Source organism: Pinus tabuliformis, chromosome 9, assembly GCF_031772625.1.
Source record: "Pinus tabuliformis cultivar Carrire ecotype Pingquan chromosome 9, CPIR1, whole genome shotgun sequence".
NCBI lineage: Eukaryota > Viridiplantae > Streptophyta > Pinopsida > Pinales > Pinaceae > Pinus > Pinus tabuliformis.
In genome coordinates, this window is record NC_142307.1 from 1,970,696,530 (window position 1) to 1,970,718,322 (window position 21,793).

Here is a 21,793-nt window from a genome sequence, read left to right on the forward strand (position 1 = left end):
GCATCGATTCACCATACAAATGGATAAATTTTTAAGAAAAGCTCTGAAAAAAACAAGATTAAAGAGAGAACAATCTTGAACACTCACATATGGAACTTTTCTCTTTGCTAAGTAGAATATAGATTCATCGATATCAATGGAAGAGCAAATGCCATGATCAGTTATTTTCAGAAGACCACTCATACATAAATTAATTATATCATCTTTTTATAAATTTAAATGTTTTGATAATACAGATATTGTAGATTCATATTAATTTTGGGTTTTTATTAAACATTTACAGAGATCAAATCTTTTGACAAGTAAGTATTTTTATCATTTAAAATAATTTAAAATAATATAAACTTAAATGAAAAGAGAGGTAACAAACCAACAAGTAAACCTTAAAGTGATAAGATATGCACCTCAAGATGACACACATGATGAAGATTTGCAAAACATACTTTTTATAAATCTAATTGTTTCAACAATGCAAATATAAATGACACACATGATTCAGCCTTGATTGATTTTAAAGTTTTATTTGCCCATCCCTTTGCATTGGACTCTAGGACAAGGCATAAAAGCCTGTCTGTAGCTATTTTCTAACATTTATGAGAAGTTAATCTAAACACACACAGATAGCAAGTCCAAGTAACGAAAGAGAATTTGCAGAGTACACAGTTCACAGAGCTTTTCCTCAATCCTGATTTTCATTAAATTACAAACTGATCCACCCACAACAAACATGTGTCAACCATAGCTGACAAACTAGTTTCCTCAAATAAATCTAACCTATGGGTTGGGCTTTTGTGTAAAGATAAATGTGTGTATTGGTTTATATTCACTGGTCCATGTTTGATAACCACTACACTTATTACACCCTGCTGCCGCAGTTCTACTTAAGAATCCCCGGCACAAAGGGAAAAACAACAAGAACGACAGGAGCTTGCAATATGGGTTTGGAGTAAGTGGGATGGAATTGTGGGTGAGATTTACAGAATCTTGAGGTTCAATCAATCCATACCGGTCTTTGCAGCTTCTCTAAACAGAGGAGCATGAGTGGTGTACCAGCGAGCATTATCATAGGGCTTCGTCATCGTATTCCCACAATCCACCATCAAATTATGCCCACTAATGAAGCCCGAATCATCTGTTGCAATAAACAGTGCTGCCTGAGCCACATCCAGAGTGGTTAAAAAACGGTCCGGGAGAGGTGAAAACTCTTTGGCCTTTCTTTCAGCCAAATCCAAGGATAATGGTTCACACTCAAGCATATGAACGGCCTGAGCCAGAACGTTCGTGGGAGCGCCGTCGGGACTGATCATGTTAACACGAATCCCAAACCCTCGGAGCTCCACTGACGCCGACCTTACAAGGCCAACCATAGCCGTCTTACTGATAGTATAGGCATGAGGACCCAGCCCACCCACAGAGCCCGCCACGCTGCCCGTGCAGATGATGGACCCTTTCTTGGCTGGCTTCATCACCCGGGCTGCGTGTTTGACGCCGAGAAACGCTCCCCTAATATTGACAGCCATGGTATAATCGAACTCGGCCATGCGCGTCTCGTCAATAGAACCTACCGCTCCCAGAATGCCCGCGTTGTGGTGGAAGACGTCCACCCTGCCTTCACCCATTAAAACGCCCTTGTCCACCGCGGCTGCGACATGCTCTTCATTCCTCACATCGCAGTGGATGAATTCAGATCCGTTGCCCAGCTCCTTAGCCAGATTCTCTGCGTTTTGCACATCTGCTATCAGGACCCGGGCACCGTGCGCTGCAAAGAGGCGAGCTGTTGTCTCTCCAATGCCGCTGGCTGCACCAATGATGATTGCCATCTTGCCTTCCAGCCTGATCATATTTTGTTACAATTAAACCCTGGATTAGTACACTAGCAAACGTCATCTAAAATATTTCAAATCTGAAATCATATGCACTCGGAATTTTTCCAAAGCTGAAATTAAAACCATATCCGGTTTGTGTATGGGGGAGCCTGAAATCAAAACCAAATTCAACCTGATTTGCACCTAGAAAGTTGCAAAGCTGAAAACAAAATTAAGCCCACTTTGAGATGAAATCAAAACTAAACCCAGTCTGAAACACTGAAATCAAAACCGTAGCCTATTTGATATGCACCTAGAGGTTTGCATAGTTTGAAACGCTAAAATCAATAGCTCAAAAGTAAACCCAGTACCTAGAGTTTGAGAAGCTGAAATCAATACTGTGCAATTGAAACCAAAATCAACATTAAAAAGCTGGAATCAAAACTATGCACCTGCAGGTTGCCAAGCTGAAATCAAAACTAAAAGCAAACTGAAATCAAAACTATGCACCTGTAGAATTCCAAGCTGAAACCAAAACTAAAATCAATTAGATATGTATATTGAGGTTTTTGGGAAGTTGCAATCAAAACTAAATCCAATGTGAAACATATACTACACAAATTTATTTAAACCGGGATTTGATATGCACCTCGAAGTTCAGTAGCTAGAGATTACATATTTGATATTTCAAACCCATTTTGATATGCACCTCCTCAGAGTTATGATGTTAGAGACTAGTAATTAAAATGCATTGAAACCAGGATTTCATATGCACTTCGAAGTTGTGAAGCTGCAGTTGTGCCTCCAAAGTACCAATAATCAATCAAAATTGCAACCTCGCAATAGTGAGGCTGGAGACTACATATTTCAAACCTTTTTTGATGTGCAACTTCTCACAGTTGTGACGATAAAGACTCATGTCTCAAACTCATTTAAACCAGGGTTTGATATCACTTCGAAGTTGTGAACCTGCATTTGCACTTCAAGGCTTGTCATGTTAGAGCTTACGTATTTGGAGTTGTTGTGAAGTTAGATGGTGCATATTTTAAATAATTCTCGTTACTCTGGCCATTTGTGTTAACTTGTTTCACATCAGTGTCGCTTCACAGCTTCAAAGGTGCACGGGTAGATGATTGGTAGGGATTTAGTGTTTATTATATTCACTGCCTCCACCCAGTGCACTGCCTATTTTAATAAATCCACCTAGGCAAGCATTATGCACCCACAGCAGCAGAGTTATTGAATGCTGTATATGCAAAGATATTCTTATCTAAGGGTATTTGAGATCCGACTTTTCCTATCTGAATATACTTCAGATCCAGCTGTATATATCCCAGCATATACAGCATTAATGAGACTGCTGCTGAGTGCTCATTGATTGCCACTTATCATGTATAACCTTCTTTCTCAGATAGGAATATTCCAACATATACAACATTCATGAGTCTGCTGCTGGGCGCCATTGATTGCCACCCATTATGGATAACCCCCCTCCCCAGACTGAGGATATAAACCTCACCTGGGCTGTATAAATGCACCTGGCCTCTTCGGGTGCATTGAAATGAAAACCAAAGCCCACCCTGACAAGCATATAGAGGTTGTGAAGTGGAAACAAAAACTGAACCCAAGCTGATATAAGGGGAAACCAAAACTAAACCAAAGCTGTATGCACCTAACGTTGCAAAGCTAAAACTAAACCCAGTCTGATATCCAAGCACCTAAAGGATACGAAACGAAACTGAAGTGAAAGCTAGACGTAGTCCGATATAAAGCTAAACCCTACAGAGGTTGCTAAAACGGTAAACCATATCTGATATCCACCTGGAACGGTAAACCCTATCTGAGATCCACCTGGAAACCAAGCTGGAATCAAACCTGCACACAAGTTCATGTGCACCTAGAAGTTTGAACGCCAAGGAAGAAACATACCTTTTGGCTGTGGGAAGCGGAATCGTAGATATAATCCTGAGGCATAAGTTCTGAGAAGGTGAATATCCCCTGCTGCTTGATGATGATGATGCCTTCACCCTTGTCATGCCTTGCAGAAGGCGCCTATCAATGAAATGCAATAAATTAATTAATCTACCACCATGTTTGTTTTTCCAGCCATTAGTAATTTCATAAGAGGGTTTACCTGTTCCTTACCTTACAGAGCTTGATCCGGACATTATGCCAACCCCAAAGCCCTCTGTCAAAATGCTAAATTTATCAGAAGAAAATCAAATCAAATAAAGAGATATATGAATGTACAAAGCCAAGAGAAGCTTAGCTGTCGATCTCGAATTTCAGCTTACTTTCCAACGTTGACCATTTTTATGACCTGATTTCTGATAGTGATACAGTTATGCCCATCGTGGGATGGCAAATCAGTCCATTACAAATAAAAACAAAATCCTGAGGGTGATTCATTCTTTCACTCTCCATAGCTAGTAGTTGGCATTCCTTCACCACAATCTCCTTATCTTTGTTGGGCTCACTTAACAGACTCTTGTGGTGTTTATTCCTTTTGCACTGCCCCGCCAACCCCCCTCCCTTGCTCTTGTACGTGGAACCTCCCTAGAGCTTGTTCAACGTCTTTTCTCCCCCATCTAGTGTTAGATTTTTCAAGTTCTTGGCTCTCGTTCCCATGCCTTGTCAGTGAGCTCAGGTGTGCAAGGGGTTGCTTATTATCAAGAGAGGACCCACAAGGGAAACACGCAGATGCATCACCATTTGGAGGACGCATTCACCAGATATCGGCACATCACTCAAAATCCCATCAGGAAGAACTCACCCATGTCGAGGGAGAGGGCTCCTCTCGTAGACCTCACCTCTCGAACACCAAATTTGTTGCAGAGTTGGCATATTGGGTTCCTAATACTAGCCACATTCTGGGTAGGTATAATCAATACAGGAAAACAATTAACCTCTACTGGCACATGAAATTCTTGTTGGGTAAAGTCCTTTTGGATCGGCATCAACATCGAGCGAACATTCTCCACACTCTCAAGCACTTGCACCAACATATGAAAGACTTGGACTAATGGATGGCGCTCATAGAGGAACACCTCGAAACCCTGCCCTCAATAAGGCATACAACTAGGGATGACAAAGATCCCATCGAGGTTGCTGCGACAGATTCAGACCCATTTGCCTTGCTGCGACAGATTCAGACCCATTTGCCTGATTTGATGTCATGATCTTATCATGTTACGTTTTCATTCTTGATGTTTTCTTTTAGGTACTTAAGCTCAAAGCTCTTTGTTGTATAATTTTGGAACACTCTTCTACTCAGTTATCGTGTACCTCTATATAGAAAATTATTTTTTTGGCAATGATAATCGTCTTCCCCCTAGAGATTGACCTAAGTCTTTTAACCCTTTTAGATAATTTCCAATTTTAAAAAATATAATTCACCACACAAAAAGACTTTTAATTATTTATATTTATTATCTAAAAAATAATATTATTATTATGTACATTTATTCCATTTTATTTCATATATGATTATAATTTTAATTAATTAATAATATAATACAAATATTTCATTAAAATAAATATAAAATTTTATGATGGAAAGAGTCAAGCTATCACTTTTTAAAAGCCTTTCTCCCTTCAATATGATTGAATTTTTTAGCAATTAATGTAAAAAAAAAATTACTCAAGGAAGGTGGATAATGTCCAAAACTATCTCGATTTTTAATTTTTACAACTTATATTCTAGCAGCTAGCTCTTGGGATAATCTATTTAGCTAGGGGTTTGTCGAGAAGCTAGGATCATTTATTGTGAAGCTTCATAGAAAAAGGTCGAATACACCAAGCAAATGAAGAAGCAATCTATCCCATAAACTATTTTTAACTTCGTAGACGTTAAAATAATTTCTTTCTTTCTTCTTTTTTCTTTCAAATTACACTGGAAAATTATTTCTTCTTTTTTCTTTCAAATTACACTACAAAGATGGATGTCAAAACTATCCTTCATTTAAAAGAGATAAAAAGATATCATCGATGTTGCATTACATTTTTTAGTTAAATATATATTTTAATTTATTTTTTTTAATTATCTAGAGATCATCAATGTTGCATTTGTATTTACTGTAACAGATTTTGATTTACGGTGGAAATTGAGTACTCATGGAAGGAGTTAGAGAGGAGTTATATTTTCATGGGTTAGGATTTGGTAATAAGAATTTTCATTTTCCTTTTTTAAATATATAAAAATAAATGTAGTTAATCTATACCATTTTAATAAAGAAATTACACTTTCACACCCTGAACCCAAAAATATATAATAAAAAAAATTAAAACCTACGAAGGAAAAGTGTTTTTATTTCTGAAACGTTTAAATTGTGCACATCGCACATTACAGAACTTAAACCGTATCATTTTAATAACGAAATTTTACTTTAACAAAAAAAAATACCGAGAGGCGAAGGAATTGTCAGAGGGAAAAAAAATAAAAAAAAAATGTACTATAGAATCATATTTTTATGGTGCAAATAGATTCAACCTCATCAAAAAATTTTGAAATTTAGTAACTATAACTTAGATTTACAAAAATCTATATTAGATTTTTATCAAAATTTCCATAATTTTTAAAGCAAAAAACACAAAATAAACCCGAAAAAAAAAAAAAAAAAACCAAGACTATGCCACCGAGGAATAACGCAAGTATAATGTTTCCGATGTGGAGCGGGACCACGTGAATGCGCCGATGCAACAGCCGAGAAGACATCTGCAACACTTTTCACCACCCAAGTTATAAATTCCTGACGAAAGGTCTGAAAAAAATCAAAATTCAAAAGATCACCCAAGTTATAAATTCCTGAGGAAAGGTCTGAAAAAAAATCAAAATTCAAAAGATCGCAGCTTTGAACAATCAACTACATTAGGAGATCCCCTCTGCACACGACCTGCAATTTTCAAAAGATCACTCATCGCATGCATGAGAGCATATTATACCTTAGGAAATTTACTTGTTTTAACAATGCAGATAGAGATGACACATATAATCAATATACACAAAAGATTTGCGGCAGATATGAGACGCCGATATAAAATCACACAGATGCAATTATATGGAAAAGAATATTTGTAACAGTTATGTGAAGGTAATATAAACATCACAAATTACAATCCCGCCCACTGCAACCAACATACATTGTATTAGTTACATGCTAAAAATTATCTGATCTATGGGTTGGGTTGTGGGTTGTTTCATGGTTTATATTCATTTAACCAGGTTTGATACCCAATAGGGAAAACAACAATAGGGGTTTTTGTTTGATATCTATGTATGTATATATACAAGGGTTTGGACTGTGTGGGGATAAATTGTGGGTGTCACTTGCAGGCTCCTGAGATTAGATCAGTCCATGCCGGTCTTTATGGCTTCTCTAAACAGAGGAGAAAGAGTGGTGTACCAGTGAACATTATCTTAGGGTTTTGTCACCGTTTGCCCGCAGTCCACCACCAGATTATGCCCGCTAATGAAGCCGGAATCCTGCTCTGCCGCAAGAAAGAGTGCCGCCTGAGCCACGTCCAGAGTATTTAGCCAACGTTCCGGCATGACTAAATTCTCTTTCACCTTTTTCTCGGCCAATTCCATGGAGAATGGTGCGCAGTCGAGAATTCGGCGTGCTTGAGCCAAAATCTGGGTGGGAACGCTGTGGGGACTGATCATGTTAACGCGAATCCCAAACCGTCGGAGCTCTACTGCCGCTGACCTCACGAGCCCAACCAGACCCGTCTTGCTGACAGTGTAGGCATGAGGACCCAGACCTCCCACGACACCGCCCACGCTGGCCGTGCAAATGATGGACCCTTTCTTCGCAGCCTTCATAACGCGGGCTGCATATTTGACGCCCAGAAGCGCTCCCCTGAGATTGACGGCCATTGTGTAATCAAACTCGGGCATGCGCGTTTCGTCAATAGGGCCGACCGCGCCCAAAATGCCCGCGTTGTGGTGGAAGACGTCCACTCTGCCTTCCCCCATTGAAACCCCCTTCTCCACTGCGGCCGCTACTTCATCTTCTTTCTTCACATCGCAGAATATAAATTGAGATCCGTTGCCCAATTCCTCTGCCAGATTCTGGGCGTCTTGCACGTCTGCTATCAGAACCCGGGCGCCATGCGCCGCAAAGAGGCGAGCTGTGGTCTCTCCAATGCCGCTGGCTGCGCCGGTTATGATTGCCATCTTGCCTTCCAGCCTGATCAAAACTAAACCCAGTCTGATGTGAAATCAAAACTAAACCCAATTTGAACTGCAAATAAATTTTGCTAAAACCCAATCTTTGCACCTGGAAGTTGCAAAGCTGAAATCAAAACCGCTCACAATCAAAAACTTACCTTTTGGCTGTGTGAGAAGGAATCGTAGACATACTCCTGAAGCATAATTTATGAGAAGGTAGACATGCCCTAATGCTTGATGATGGTGGTGCCTTCAGCCTTCTTATTCCTTGCACAAGTAGCCTGTCAATGAAATGTAACTGATCACTTCTAAAACATTCACATTGAAGATTTGGTTTTTCATAACAACAAAGGCTTGCAAGAGTTTACATTACCTTCAGCACCGGGCCTGGACATTGTCTGACAGCTTATAAATAGATCAAATCAAATAAATACATGCACAGACAGAAGATACAGAGAACCAAATGTACATATGTAAGATATAGAACAAAGAAAGCTTAAAGAATTAGTTTAAAATTGTTACGAATGTTATTAGTATATGGCTGGTTTCTTGTGTCTGGTTAAAATCTGATCAATAAAACGTTTTTGCCTATATTTGATAGTTTACAAAGAGATATCATCCCTTTATGTGAGAGTTTTTTTTTTTTTTTTAATATGGAAAAAGAACTTATTAGTTACTTTCAAATCCAGTATACAGATCACTGTAACCCACAAACGAAACCAGAAAACTTATCAGTTGTGTCTCAAATCCCGTATACAGATCACTGTAACCCACAAACAAAATCAGACCACCGTAACAACTTTACTGTGTGAGGTGCAATAATTAAAATAGGATTCCACTGTCGATTGCATCTTTATCTAATACATCAATTGATTACTTATATCAAATTATGCCATTCATTGGTTATGTAGGGTCCACTTTCCAGTCCTTTGCTAGGGCAATCTCGTGGTTGCACACAAAAACGCTAATACACAATTCAGGTGTATGCTAACGAGGTGAATTTTTTGGTTTTTTCCATTTGGAATTTTTTTTTGTTTAAATGAGATTGTTTAATGGATTAAACGGTGTAGGATGAAATTGTTTGGTGATAACATCTCATCCCTTTAAAACATTGTGTTGTGTTCAACACCATCACTGTTATTTCTTTAAAATAGTGTGTTTTGTTCAACACCACAACTTTTATAAGAATACAGAAGCATCTGACAAAAAAACAATAAGAGAGTCAGAATTTCACAGAAAAAGAATCTGTCAGAGTTACACAGAGAAAGCATGTGTCGACGAGTTAGAAAACGAGAAACAATAGGCAATTAAGCTGTACTTTTGGTAACTGGCAGTGAAAGAAACCAGATAATTGTTCCTAGAAGTATTTAGTTGGAAAGAAACAAAAGAATATTCGAGGGAACTGAGAGCCATTCATTCGTTGTAAAATTCTCAGAAATATTAAAAAGATCCTACAATCCAAAGTTTGGAAACCTGATGATCACATAGGCCTTGAAGATGATAGAATTCAGTTGCCTTTGTGGGAAATTGATTGAGGGAATTTGCTTCAGCCTTGGACTCCATTCTCTCCTTCCGTATTGTGGCATCCAACCGTGATACTTTCATAAGATTAAACTACCGGGGGGTTTTCAAAAGAAATCTAAAAAGCTCAGATATAGGAGGGAATGAAGGAGGTATTCCAGAGACTTGCTATGCCCAAAATATAGGCGGTTTCTACCAATAATGAAACCGAGATCCTTACTCTTCTTTGAGGTATAGAAAGGAACGTTTATTTATAGCAGATAATCATTGAAATGGATTCAAAGTTGATTGTATATAAAAACAGGGATGGTTAACAAAATAAAGGCAGTGGGGAATTTCAACCCACTGGAGATTGCATAGCTTTTCTAGTCTTAGGTTTATTCATGTTAAAAGGTCTAGAAAGGTCTAGAAATCCAGTAGCAAATGCAATTTCCAATTTTGGTTGGAGCAAGAGAATAATAGTTACTCCAAGAAGCAGGATAATGTTCAAAATTATTCCCAAAAAAAAATCTGGGCTAAATTTATTACTTAATAATGTATCTGAAAGTTGAAGTATGATATTTTATAACCTAGTTGTTTCTAGTGAATCTTTTATAAATAAAAGAATAGAAATGTCCAATAAAATTTATTGGAGATGTAGGATGCAATTAATAGGAGTTTCTTCCTAGTGATGGTTGGGGAAATGACATTTTGATGCTCTTATGAAATGAGTAATGCAGCCCCAGCAGTGGGAATGTGATAGGATCAGCGGTTTTGGTTTGTCTTTGTCCCGTATACTGTTAAGCTGACCTGCAAGCTGACTGTAGGTGGGAATAAAGAGGTTCATGTGAAGATTAATCAAAAATTAATTGATAAAGTTAAGAATTGAGATAATAAAATGATGGTTGATCATGAAAGGTTGAAAGTGATGCATGCGATGGCTAAGAGTTGGATGGATGGTGTAGAGTTGGCAAGTATAAATAGTGTTGAAAAGGCCAAGTCAAATGGATGGATTAGAAAAGTTAGAGATGTAGTGATGGATTAGCAAAGTTAGAGATGTAGTGAGTGATCATATGGATGGGAAAATGGACATAGAGTCAATGGTTTGAAGACAGTGAAGGAGTCAACCTATGCTAACAGTCCTAATTGTGTGATAACACCCTAACAATTTTGGTCCAAGGCAAATGTATTTCCTCAAGAAGTTGTAAGGTCTGTTGTTTGGACATATATGTTGAGAGGAGATAGTTGTAAGGCCTTAAGACTTTGATCAGACATACATGTAGTGTAGTGGAGCATGGAGTCATCAAGTTGTGGAATGGACCACTTGGATAGATACCAAGGTGGCAGATGTATTAGTTTTCTAGCTTAAGGGGGGTAATGTGAGATCTCAGGTGAGATAGTTGATGAATAATTGGGATCAAGTTAATCTCTCCAAGTCTAAAAAATGGATTGTTAGGATAGTTCACAGAAACTTGACTCAGTGACTCGAAGTTTTAGGGCTCCAGTGATATGAAAGTCCATGGTTTTGTCCATGGTATTCATATGGAATATAGCTTATTTAAAAGCTAAAAAACTCTACATAACAAAATGTCTAGGTTTAAGAATGTTTTTGTTTGTTTATCTTTAACATTGTGCAACAAAGATGTTGATATTGCCAATAATTAGTAAAATAATGTTAATCATTTATGAGGACAATTGAAGCAAGCACTTTTTACGACATGTGTAGTAGTAAAAATACTTAATTTTTATGAATTTTTAAAAGTAAATTATATAAAATTAACAAAAATTAATTATATTTAAAACTTATATTTTTAAACTTTTTTAAGAAAGAAATTCAATTTCCCTAACTCTTTGAAGTAACCACCAGCTTAGATCCATCTAACTCTGGATTTATCATGTTTTGAGAGGGATCAAATCCCTAGAGGTGTAAAACTTCTTTTTGGAGTGTGGAATTTGAGGAAAAGTTTGCACCTCGAGGGATTTGATCCCTCTAAGTGCATGATAGATCCGGAGTTAGATGGATCTAGGCTGGTTCCACTTGAAGGCGACAACGACACATTTTTAGATTATCATTATTATGTATATGTTTGAGATAAACTTCATACTTTGAAATTTACATTATGTTTTCTTTGTTTGACATGACTATGTCATTTTCTTCTTTAATTTTGTTTTTGTTGCTTACCTTGAATGGTTTGTACATCTAAGCTTGGATGATTTGAGTAGTTTGTGTGTTTATGTGTTTGGATTTGGAAGGTAATGTTTGTGAATGTTACAGTTGTTGTGTTAGATTTCTATATGTGTATGTAATTGTCTATTAGTGATTAGTTGGTGATGAAGAAGGTAGACAATCTAGTTGATAGTTTGCAAGAATATTGATACTGCACATATATTTCATTCAATTTTAGGTATCACAACTTTTGAAGACTCAATCTGGTGCCTCTGGAAATGGAGGAATCTAAAAGTTTTTGAAGACTCAAACATTTCCTCCAATTTTGTCCTATCTTCAGTATTGGCACTCTATCCTCCTCCCTCATGACAGCTTCTTGTCTGTAGGGTATAAAGTTTACAATTTTGTTTTTGAAGACTCTGATCAGATGTGCTATATGTCCCATTAGTGATAAGTTTTTCTTTGCAATGAGTCCTTTTGCCTCATTATGTTTCTATGTAATGTTTCAGATATCATGGCTATGTTGTTATCTTCTTATCAAAGACTTTCCCTATCGCAGTCTTGTTTATAAAAGACCCATCAGTTTTATGATGTAAAATATATTTCCTTAATATAAATATCGATGCTTTTCTTTCTGAAAAAAAAAAAAAAAAAAAAAAAAAAAAAAAAAAAAACAAACAAACAAACAAACAAACTTTTGACAATTAATATTTTTCAATAGTGTCCCTCCAAGTATTACTAAATATATTTTGAAGAGTAGTTTTAATAATTGACTGCATCAAGATTACTCTTGAAATCATTTGTTTCATTGCTAATGTTTGAAATAATTTCCTTCAAAATATTTTGATGATTTTTTTTTATCTATAGTTTGTTTTGCAAAATTCAAGAAATAATGTAATTTTGAATTTTTTTAACAAGTCGTCAGATTTACAAAATCTTTAAATTATTTGTTAGTTTTTCCATTTTTTCATATCGATTATATGAAAATGATAGTTGAGATTGTAAACCATTCAATTCTTTAACACATCATACCTTGTCTCTCTTGATAGGTTGAATTACTATAACACAAAAATCAATGCAAATTGTCAATCACTTTTTTGTGCTTACACAAGAATCAATGCACATTGTTAATCCAATCACTTTAAGTTAATGTATCATCATATTGAGTTACATCAAATCAGAAATCATCATCTACACATCAATGCAATGCATCTAATGCACACAATCAAATAAAATTAGAAAACATCTAAATTGAAATCAATGAATCTAATGGAAGCAATTAAATAAAATTAGAAATCAACATCAACATTAAAATCAATGCATTTAGTGCAAGCAATCAAATAAGATTAGAAATCATCATCTACATAGAAATCAATGCATACAGTGCAAGCAATCAAATACGATTAGAAATCAACATCTACATTAAAATCAATGCATTTAGTGCAAGCAATCAAATAGGATTAGAAATCACCATCTACACTTAAATCAATGCATCTAGTGCAAGCAATCAAATAGACTTAGAAATCACAATCTACACTGAAATCAATGTATTTAATGTATTTAGTGCAAGCAAACAAATAGAATTTTAAAAAATCACTGAAATCAATGCATCTAGTGCAAACAATCGCAAAGGATTAGAAATCAACATCTACATTGAAATCAATGCATCTAGTGCAAGCAATCAAATATCATTAGAAATCAACATCTACACTGAAATTAATGCATCTAGTGCAAGCAATCAAATGGGATTAGAAATCACCATCTACCATAAATTCAATGCATTTAGTGCAAGAAATCTTCGTCCCTCTGTCCCTCATCCATCTATATTTATATCTCCCTCCAAAATCAACATCTACACTGAAATTAATGCATCTAGTGCAAGCAATCAAATGGGATTAGAAATCACCATCTACCATAAATTCAATGCATTTAGTGCAAGAAATCTTCGTCCCTCTATCCCTCATCCATATAAATTTATATCTCCCTCCATCTTTCTTTCTATGTCTCTCTGTCTCACCCCCAAACATACACACACTCTCTCCATCTCTTCCTTGTCACCCCCCCTCTCTCTCTCCACTTTTCTCTCTATATGTCTTTTTTCTTCCCTCCCTCTCTCCCCTTCCAAATCGACATCTTTGTCCTCCCTCTCTCAAGTCATCTCTCTCCCTTTCTCTCCCAGCTCCCTCTCTCTACCCCCATCTCTCTCTCTCTCTCTTCATTCCTCCTCTCTCATGTCCTTCAATTTATCTCCTTCAATGCAAGCAATCAAATAGGATTATAATTCACCATCTACACTGAAATCAATGCATTTAGTGCAAGAATTCTTCTTCCCTCTCTCTACCCTCCATCTATATCTATATCTCCATCCATCTCTCCTTCTTTGTCTCTCTAACTCACCCCTGCTCCTCCCTAAACACATATGTTTTTTCCCTCCATATCTATCTATTTCTCCCTCTCTCTATCTTGCTCTTCTTCCTTCTCTTCACCTTCCATGTATATATCTCTCTCTCTATCTCTCTTTTGTCTCTCTATATCACCCCCAAAACATACACACTCTTTCTCCATATTTATCTATCTCTCCCTCCCTCTTGCTCTCCCTCTCTCTCTTTCCTCCCCTTCTCCCCCCTTCTCTCTCTCTCCATTTCCCTTATCACTCTCTCTCTCTCACTCTCTCCATCTCCCTTATCACTCCCTGTCTCTTTCTCCACCTTTCTCTCTCTGTGTCTTTCTTCTTACCTCCCTCTTTCTCTCCCTTCCTCTCTCCTTCTCCCTCTCTCACATCCAAGCTCTCTTCCTTCCTCTCTCTCCCTTTCTCCTCTGTCTCTCCCCCTTATCTCTCTGTTCTTGTCTCTCTCTGTCTCTCCACCCTCCAACTCTATCACTATCTCTCCTCTCCCCCTCTTCTCTCTATCTCTCCTTTATCTTTCTATCTCACCCCAGACATATACCCTCTCTCTCCTTCTCTCCCTTGTCACTCCCTCTCTCTCTCTCTCTCCACTTTTCTCTCTCTATGTGATTCTTCTTCCCTCCCTCTCTCCCCATGTCTCTCAAGTCCTCTCTCATCCCTCCTCTCACTCCCTCTATCTCTCCACCTCTATCACTTTGTCTTTGTTCTTCCCTCTCATATATATCTAGAGTTAATATATATCATGATATATTAATATATATTATAATATAACAATTTTAATGATATTTTTTACATTGCAGTATAACAAAATTTTCAAATATTACAACTTTGATGTGGAAATATTTGTTTCTAGAAATTTTAATATATCCATAGGATATGGTTTTTCTTGATTCATTTTACAAATATTTAATTAATATTAGAAGATTTTAGAAAGATTTTGGATTTTGTATTGAAATTACATTTTTACTTTATATTATGAAATGATATTGACTTTAGTAAAGGTCAAAGATGTTTAAAAATTTACTTGATTTGGAATTTTAATGTGGTAAATTTTTTTGTTGAAAGTAAAATTATGATCCATTCAAATTCAAAGTATATGATAAAATAACTAATAAATACATAATACAATTATTTTATGCATTTAATAGTTATTTTATCATATACGTTGAATTTGAATAAGTATATAAAACATTTAAATTAATTATTTTTATTTTTAGATTTTTTTTAATTTTTAGTTTGGCCCACATAAACAAAATTTCACCTTTGATGACAGAGGCCTCACACTGAGCTGTAGAATACCCCTCTCCGCACAAAAATAAATATAACTATTCCAACCATAAATTTCCAATGAATTGATGAACTAAAATTGTAAATAACTTTAATAACTAAAATAAAATAAAATTATGAAAAAAGTGATTAATTTTAATAACTTTAATAATACGAGAACAACCGTGAAAGAGACAAACAGAGAGTCAGAATTTCACAGAAAAAACATGTGTCGAAATGAGTTAGAAAACGAGAAACAATAGGCAATTAAGCTGTAGTTTTTGGTAACTGATAGTGAAAAAACCAGATAATTGTTCCCAGAAGTTGGAAAGTCACTAAAGAATATTCGAAGGAACTGAGAACCCTATCCTCATCATCCATTGTAAAATTATCAGAAATATTAAGAAGACCATACAAACCAAAGTATGGAGTCCTGATGATCGCATAGGTTTTGAAGATAATAGGATTGAGTTGTCTTTCTGGGAAACTGATTCCATGAATTTGCTTCAACCTTGGGATCCATTCTCTCCTTCCGTGCTGTGGCATCCACCCAGCGATACTTTCATAAGATTAAACTACCGGGGGGTTTTCGAAAGAAATCTAAAAAGTTCAGGTACAGGAGAGAATGAAGGTATTTCAGAGACTTGCTATGCCCAAAATATAGGCATTTTCTACCAAATAATGAAACCGAGATCCTTACTCTTCCTAGACGTATAGAAAGGAACGTTCATTTATATAGCATAATCATTGAAAGGGATTCAAAGTTGATTGTAGATAAAAACAGGGATTCAGTGGGGGAATTTCAACCCATTAGAGATTGCCTACACACCTTGATTCCATTTTGCAGAATTTGCATAGCTTTTCTGGTCTTAGGTTTATGCATGTTGAAAGGTCTGGAAATTCAGTAGCAGATGTACTTTCCAATTTTGGTTGTTGGAGCAAGAGAATAGAAGTTACTCCAAGAAGCAGGATAATGTTCAAAGCTATTCCTAAATAAAAACAAGAGCTGTGACTTTGGAACACACTCATGATCTTTACTTAACATCAAAGGGGCAGAGAGATATTGTTAGTTCCCATAAACAAACTAGAGTACAGAGCAGCATAGCATAAGGTAAACAATGCTAATATGTTTCATTAAGTTAAACTGTGTTATCAATTTTTATGAGCAAGATCATCAATATCGCACGTAATGTAGGGGACTTCGATGTAATTGAATATTGTGTATTAAGTCACTGCCATTTACGGAAGGAATAACCATGCCAATCCATGACCGAAGAAAGCATCCGTTAGGCATCGATTCACCGTACAAATGGATAAATTTTTAAGAAAAGCTCTGAAAAAATCAAGATTAAAGAGGGCACAATCTTGAACACTCAAACACATGGAACTTTTCTCTTTGCTAAGTAGAATATAGATTCATCAATATCAATGGAAGAGCAAATGCTATGATCAGCTATTTTCAGGAGATCACTCGTACATAAATTAATTATATCATCTTTTTATAAATTTAAATGTTTTGATAATACAGATATTGTAGATTCATATTAATTTTGGATTTTTATTAAACATTTACTGAGATTATCATTTAAAATACTATAAACTTGAATGAAAAGAGAGGTAACAAACCAACCAGTAAACTTTAAAGTGATAAGATATACACCTCAAGATGATGAAGATGGGCAAAACCTACTTTTTTATAAGTCTAATTGTTTCAACAATGCAAATATAAATGACACACATGATCCAGGAATTATTGATTTTAAAGTTTTATTTGCCCATCCCTTTGCATTGGACTCTAGGACAGGCATAAAGCCTGTCTGCAGCCATTTTCTAACATTTATGAGAAGTTAATCTAAACACACACAGATAGCAAGTCCAAGTAAAGAGAAACAATTTGTAGAGTACACAATTCACAGAGCTTTTCCTCAATCCTGATTTTCATTAAATTACGAACTGATCCACCCACTACAAACATGTGTCAACCATAGCTGACTAACTAGTTTCCTCAAATAAATCTAACCTATGGGTTGGGCCTTTGTGTAATGATAAATGTGTGTATTGGTTTATATTCACTGGTCCATGTTTGATAACCAACACACTGATTACACCCTGCTGCTGCAGTTCTACTTAAGAATCCCCGGCACAAAGGGGACAAACAACAAGAATGACAGGAGTTTTCAATATGGGTTTGGAGTAAGTAGGATGTAATTGTGGGTGAGTGTTACAGAATCTTGAGGTTCAATCAATCCATACCTGTCTTTGCAGCTTCTCTAAACAGAGGAGCATGAGTGGTGTACCAGCGAGCATTATCATAGGGCTTCGTCACCGTATTCCCACAATCCACCATCAAATTATGCCCACTAATGAAGCCCGAATCATCTGTTGCAATAAACAGTGCTGCCTGAGCCACATCCAGAGTGGTCAAAAAACGATCCGGGAGAGGTGAAAACTCTTTGGCCTTTCTTACAGCCAAATCCAAGGATAATGGTTCACACTCAAGCATATGAACGGCCTGAGCCAGAACGTTCGTGGGAGCGCCGTCGGGACTGATCATGTTAACGCGAATCCCAAACCCTCGGAGCTCCACTGACGCCGACCTTACAAGGCCAACCATAGCCGTCTTACTGATAGTATAGGCATGAGGACCCAGCCCACCCACAGAGCCCGCCACGCTGCCCGTGCAGATGATGGACCCTTTCTTGGCTGGCTTCATCACCCGGGCTGCGTGTTTGACACCCAGAAACGCTCCCCTAATATTGACAGCCATGGTGTAATCGAACTCGGCCATGTGCGTCTCGTCAATAGAACCTACCGCTCCCAGAATGCCCGCGTTGTGGTGGAAGACGTCCACCCTGCCTTCACCCATTAAAACGCCCTTGTCCACCGCGGCTGCGACATGCTCTTCATTCCTCACATCGCAGTGGATGAATTCAGATCCGTTGCCCAGCTCCTTAGCCAGATTCTCTGCGTTTTGCACATCTGCTATCAGGACCCGGGCACCGTGCGCTGCAAAGAGGCGAGCTGTTGTCTCTCCAATGCCGCTGGCTGCACCAATGATGATTGCCATCTTGCCTTCCAGCCTGATCATATTTTGTTACAATTAAACCCTGGATTAGTACACTAGCAAACGTCATCTAAAATATTTCAAATCTGAAATCATATGCACTCGGAATTTTTCCAAAGCTGAAATTAAAACCATATCCGGTTTGTGTATGGGGGAGCCTGAAATCAAAACCAAATTCAACCTGATATGCACCTAGAAAGTTGCAAAGCTGAAAACAAAATTAAGCCCACTTTGAGATGAAAACAAAACTAAACCCAGTCTGAAACACTGAAATCAAAACCGTAGCCTATTTGATATGCACCTAGAGGTTTGCATAGGTTGAAACGCTAAAATCAATAGCTCAAAAGTAAACCCAGTACCTAGAGTTTGAGAAGCTGAAATCAATGCTGTGCAATTGAAACCAAAATCAATATTAAAAAGCTGGAATCAAAACTATGCACCTGCAGGTTGCCAAGCTGAAATCAAAACTAAAATCAAACTGAAATCAAAACTATGCACCTGTAGAATTCCAAGCTGAAACCAAAACTAAAATCAACTAGATATGTATATTGAGGTTTTTGGGAAGTTGCAATCAAAACTAAATCCAATGTGAAACATATACTACACAAATTTATTTAAACCGGGATTTGATATGCACCTCGAAGTTGAGTAGCTGGAGATTTACATATTTGATATTTCAAACCCATTTTGATATGCACCTCCTCAGAGTTATGATGTTAGAGACTAGTAATTAAAATGCATTGAAACCAGGATTTGATATGCACTTCGAAGTTGTGAAGCTGCAGTTGTGCCTCCAAAGTACCAATAATCAATCAAAATTGCAACCTCGCAATAATGAGGCTGGAGACTACATATTTCAAACCTTTTTTGATGTGCAACTTCTCACAGTTGTGACGATAAAGACTCATGTCTCAAACTCATTTAAACCAGGGTTTGATATCACTTCGAAGTTGTGAACCTGCATTTGCACTTCAAGGCTTGTCATGTTAGAGTTTACATATTTGGAGTTGTTGTGAAGTTAGATGGTGCATATTTTAAATAATTCTCGTTACTCTGGCCATTTGTGTTAACTTGTTTCACATCAGTGTCGCTTCACAACTTCAAAGGTGCACGGGTAGATGATTGGTAGGGATTTAGTGTTTATTATATTCACTGCCTCCACCCAGTGCACTGCCTGTTTTAATAAATCCACCTAGGCAAGCATTATGCACCCACAGCAGCAGAGTTATTGAATGCGGTATATGCAAAGATATTCTTATCTAAGGGTATTTGAGATCCGACTTTTCCTATCTGAATATACTTCAAATCCAGCTGTATATATCCCAGCATATACAGCAGTATTGAGACTGCTGCTGAGTGCTCATTGATTGCCACTTATCATGTATAACCTTCCTTCTCAGATAGGAATATTCCAACATATACAACATTCATGAGTCTGCTGCTGGGCGCCATTGATTGCCACCCATTATGGATAACCCCCCTCCCCAGACTGAGGATATAAACCTCACCTGGGCTGTATAAATGCACCTGGCCTCTTTGGGTGCATTGAAATGAAAACCAAAGCCCGCCCTGACAAGCATATAGAGGTTGTGAAGTGGAAACAAAAACTGAACCCAAGCTGATATAAGGGGAAACCAAAACTAAACCAAAGCTGGTATGCACCTAACGTTGCAAAGCTAAAACTAAACCCAGTCTGATATCCAAGCACCTAAAGGATACGAAACAAAACTGAAGTGAAAGCTAGACGTAGTCCGATATAAAGCAAAACTAAACCCTACAGAGGTTGCTAAAACGGTAAACCATATCTGATATCCACCTGGAACGGTAAACCCTATCTGAGATCCACCTGGAAACCAAGCTGGAATCAAACCTGCACACAAGTTCATGTGCACCTAGAAGTTTGAACGCCAAGGAACAAACATACCTTTTGGCTGTGGGAAGCGGAATCGTAGATATACTCCTGAGGCATAAGTTCTGAGAAGGTGGATATCCCCTGCTGCTTGATGATGATGATGCCTTCACCCTTGTCATGCCTTGCAGAAGGCGCCTATCAATGAAATGCAATAAATCAATTAATCTACCACCATTTTTGTTTTTCCAGCCATTAGTAATTTCATAAAAGGGGTTACCTGTTCCTTACCTTACAGAGCTTGATCCGGACATTATGCCAACCCCAAAGCCCTCTGTCAAAATGCTAAATTTATCAGAAGATAATTAAATCAAATAAAGAGATATATGAATGTACAAAGCCAAGAGAAGCTTAGCTGTCGATCTCGAATTTCAGCTTACTTTCCAACGTTGACCATTTTTATGATCTGATTTCTGATAGTGATACAGTTATGCCCATCGTGTGATGGCAAATCAGTCCATTACAAATAAAAACAAAATCCTGAGGTTGTAATTTTGTAAATCACCCTGATGACCCTGCATGTAGGGCTATGTGGGCGTCCAATGGGTATAGTTGAGAAGCACAAGATGCCCTTTGCCAAGCTGTCTTCTTAGCTCAATTAGTGGGAAGCGTAGAGTAAGACGCCTAAGTTTGGCAGAGTTTGACTTAGAGAAATGGAACAAGAATGTTGCAGTCCCAATGAAATATCACACTTGCACAAGCTAATGGGTCGTTTGGTTAGGAAGAGATGTTGTAGTGAAATGTTGTAGAATTTTTTAAATCATTTTTCTCGCCGGATTCAAATGCCTCATTTTATAATGCAGCGGTCTATAACGTGACTTTTTGAAAGCCTTTTTGGCAGGTTTTTCCAGTGAAAATCTGGCAGCAATTTATTGGAATCGCAAGTTTGATAGCTAGTTTCTGCACAATCAAAGCGTCCCAAGGGTTTTTCAGGGTGCTGAATCCAAATATGCAGTTAAAAAACCATTTTAACTGCAACAAATCATGATTTAATCTCAATTTCTTCCGCCGGATTCCTTTGTATCTAGGTTTTATAGGGTTTTTGTCTTACTATGAGTGTTCTGAAAGGGGCACTAGTTCCCCCTCCTCGAAGACTATTGTATTTGGATCTACGGCAGGATGGATTAAGGGAGAGAAGACTAGAGCAAATTCTTTAGAAATGTCGATTTTAGGAGCAAAATGGCTAGTTAGTCTTCAAGGCAAATGTAACACAAAGCTCATCAAAACCCCACTTTTGTAATCTCACCTCAATGCTTGGAGGATCATTGTAAAGGGTTGAAGGATCATGCGTTTATTTGCAAATTTATAGGAGGTTGGCCTACAAAAAGAGAACCGGAACGTTGGATGCTACATAAATGGCAACCGAAGGGAGAAATTGACTTAAGATTAGGACCCAAGGGATTTTTCACTGTAATTTTTTTCCAATTTAGAAGGCAAGGCTCGAATTTTTGAAAGGGGGCTTTATTTTAACAATAATGTGGGTCTGTATATTAGGCATTGGGAAGA

At 37.3% G+C, this 21,793-nt stretch overlaps 1 protein-coding gene across 5 annotated transcripts; it reads right to left on the reverse strand.

Annotated features, from left to right (window-relative positions):
• Nucleotides 1-728: 728 nt before the first annotated feature.
• Nucleotides 729-20,809, reverse strand: LOC149156896 (short-chain dehydrogenase reductase 3a-like). 5 transcript variants are annotated; one of them, XM_089438763.1, is made up of 5 exons: nucleotides 20,519-20,809; nucleotides 20,303-20,425; nucleotides 8,133-8,255; nucleotides 7,208-7,993; nucleotides 1,630-1,833 (listed from the first exon to the last, which is right to left on the reverse strand). In XM_089438763.1, exons 1-4 carry the CDS (start codon nucleotides 20,539-20,541, stop codon nucleotides 7,222-7,224), a joined length of 1,041 nt encoding a protein of 346 aa, XP_089294889.1. In that variant the 5' UTR covers nucleotides 20,542-20,809; the 3' UTR covers nucleotides 1,630-1,833; nucleotides 7,208-7,221. The 5 variants fall into 5 exon arrangements, with proteins under 5 accessions (XP_089294891.1, XP_089294893.1, XP_089294889.1 ...); XM_089438765.1 differs by lacking the exons at nucleotides 7,208-7,993; nucleotides 8,133-8,255; nucleotides 20,303-20,425; nucleotides 20,519-20,809 and adding exons at nucleotides 3,735-3,857; nucleotides 3,951-3,993; nucleotides 4,100-4,546 and having other exon boundaries at nucleotides 729-1,833; XM_089438764.1 differs by lacking the exons at nucleotides 1,630-1,833; nucleotides 7,208-7,993; nucleotides 8,133-8,255 and adding an exon at nucleotides 17,234-18,394 and having other exon boundaries at nucleotides 20,519-20,670.
• Nucleotides 20,810-21,793: the final 984 nt, after the last annotated feature.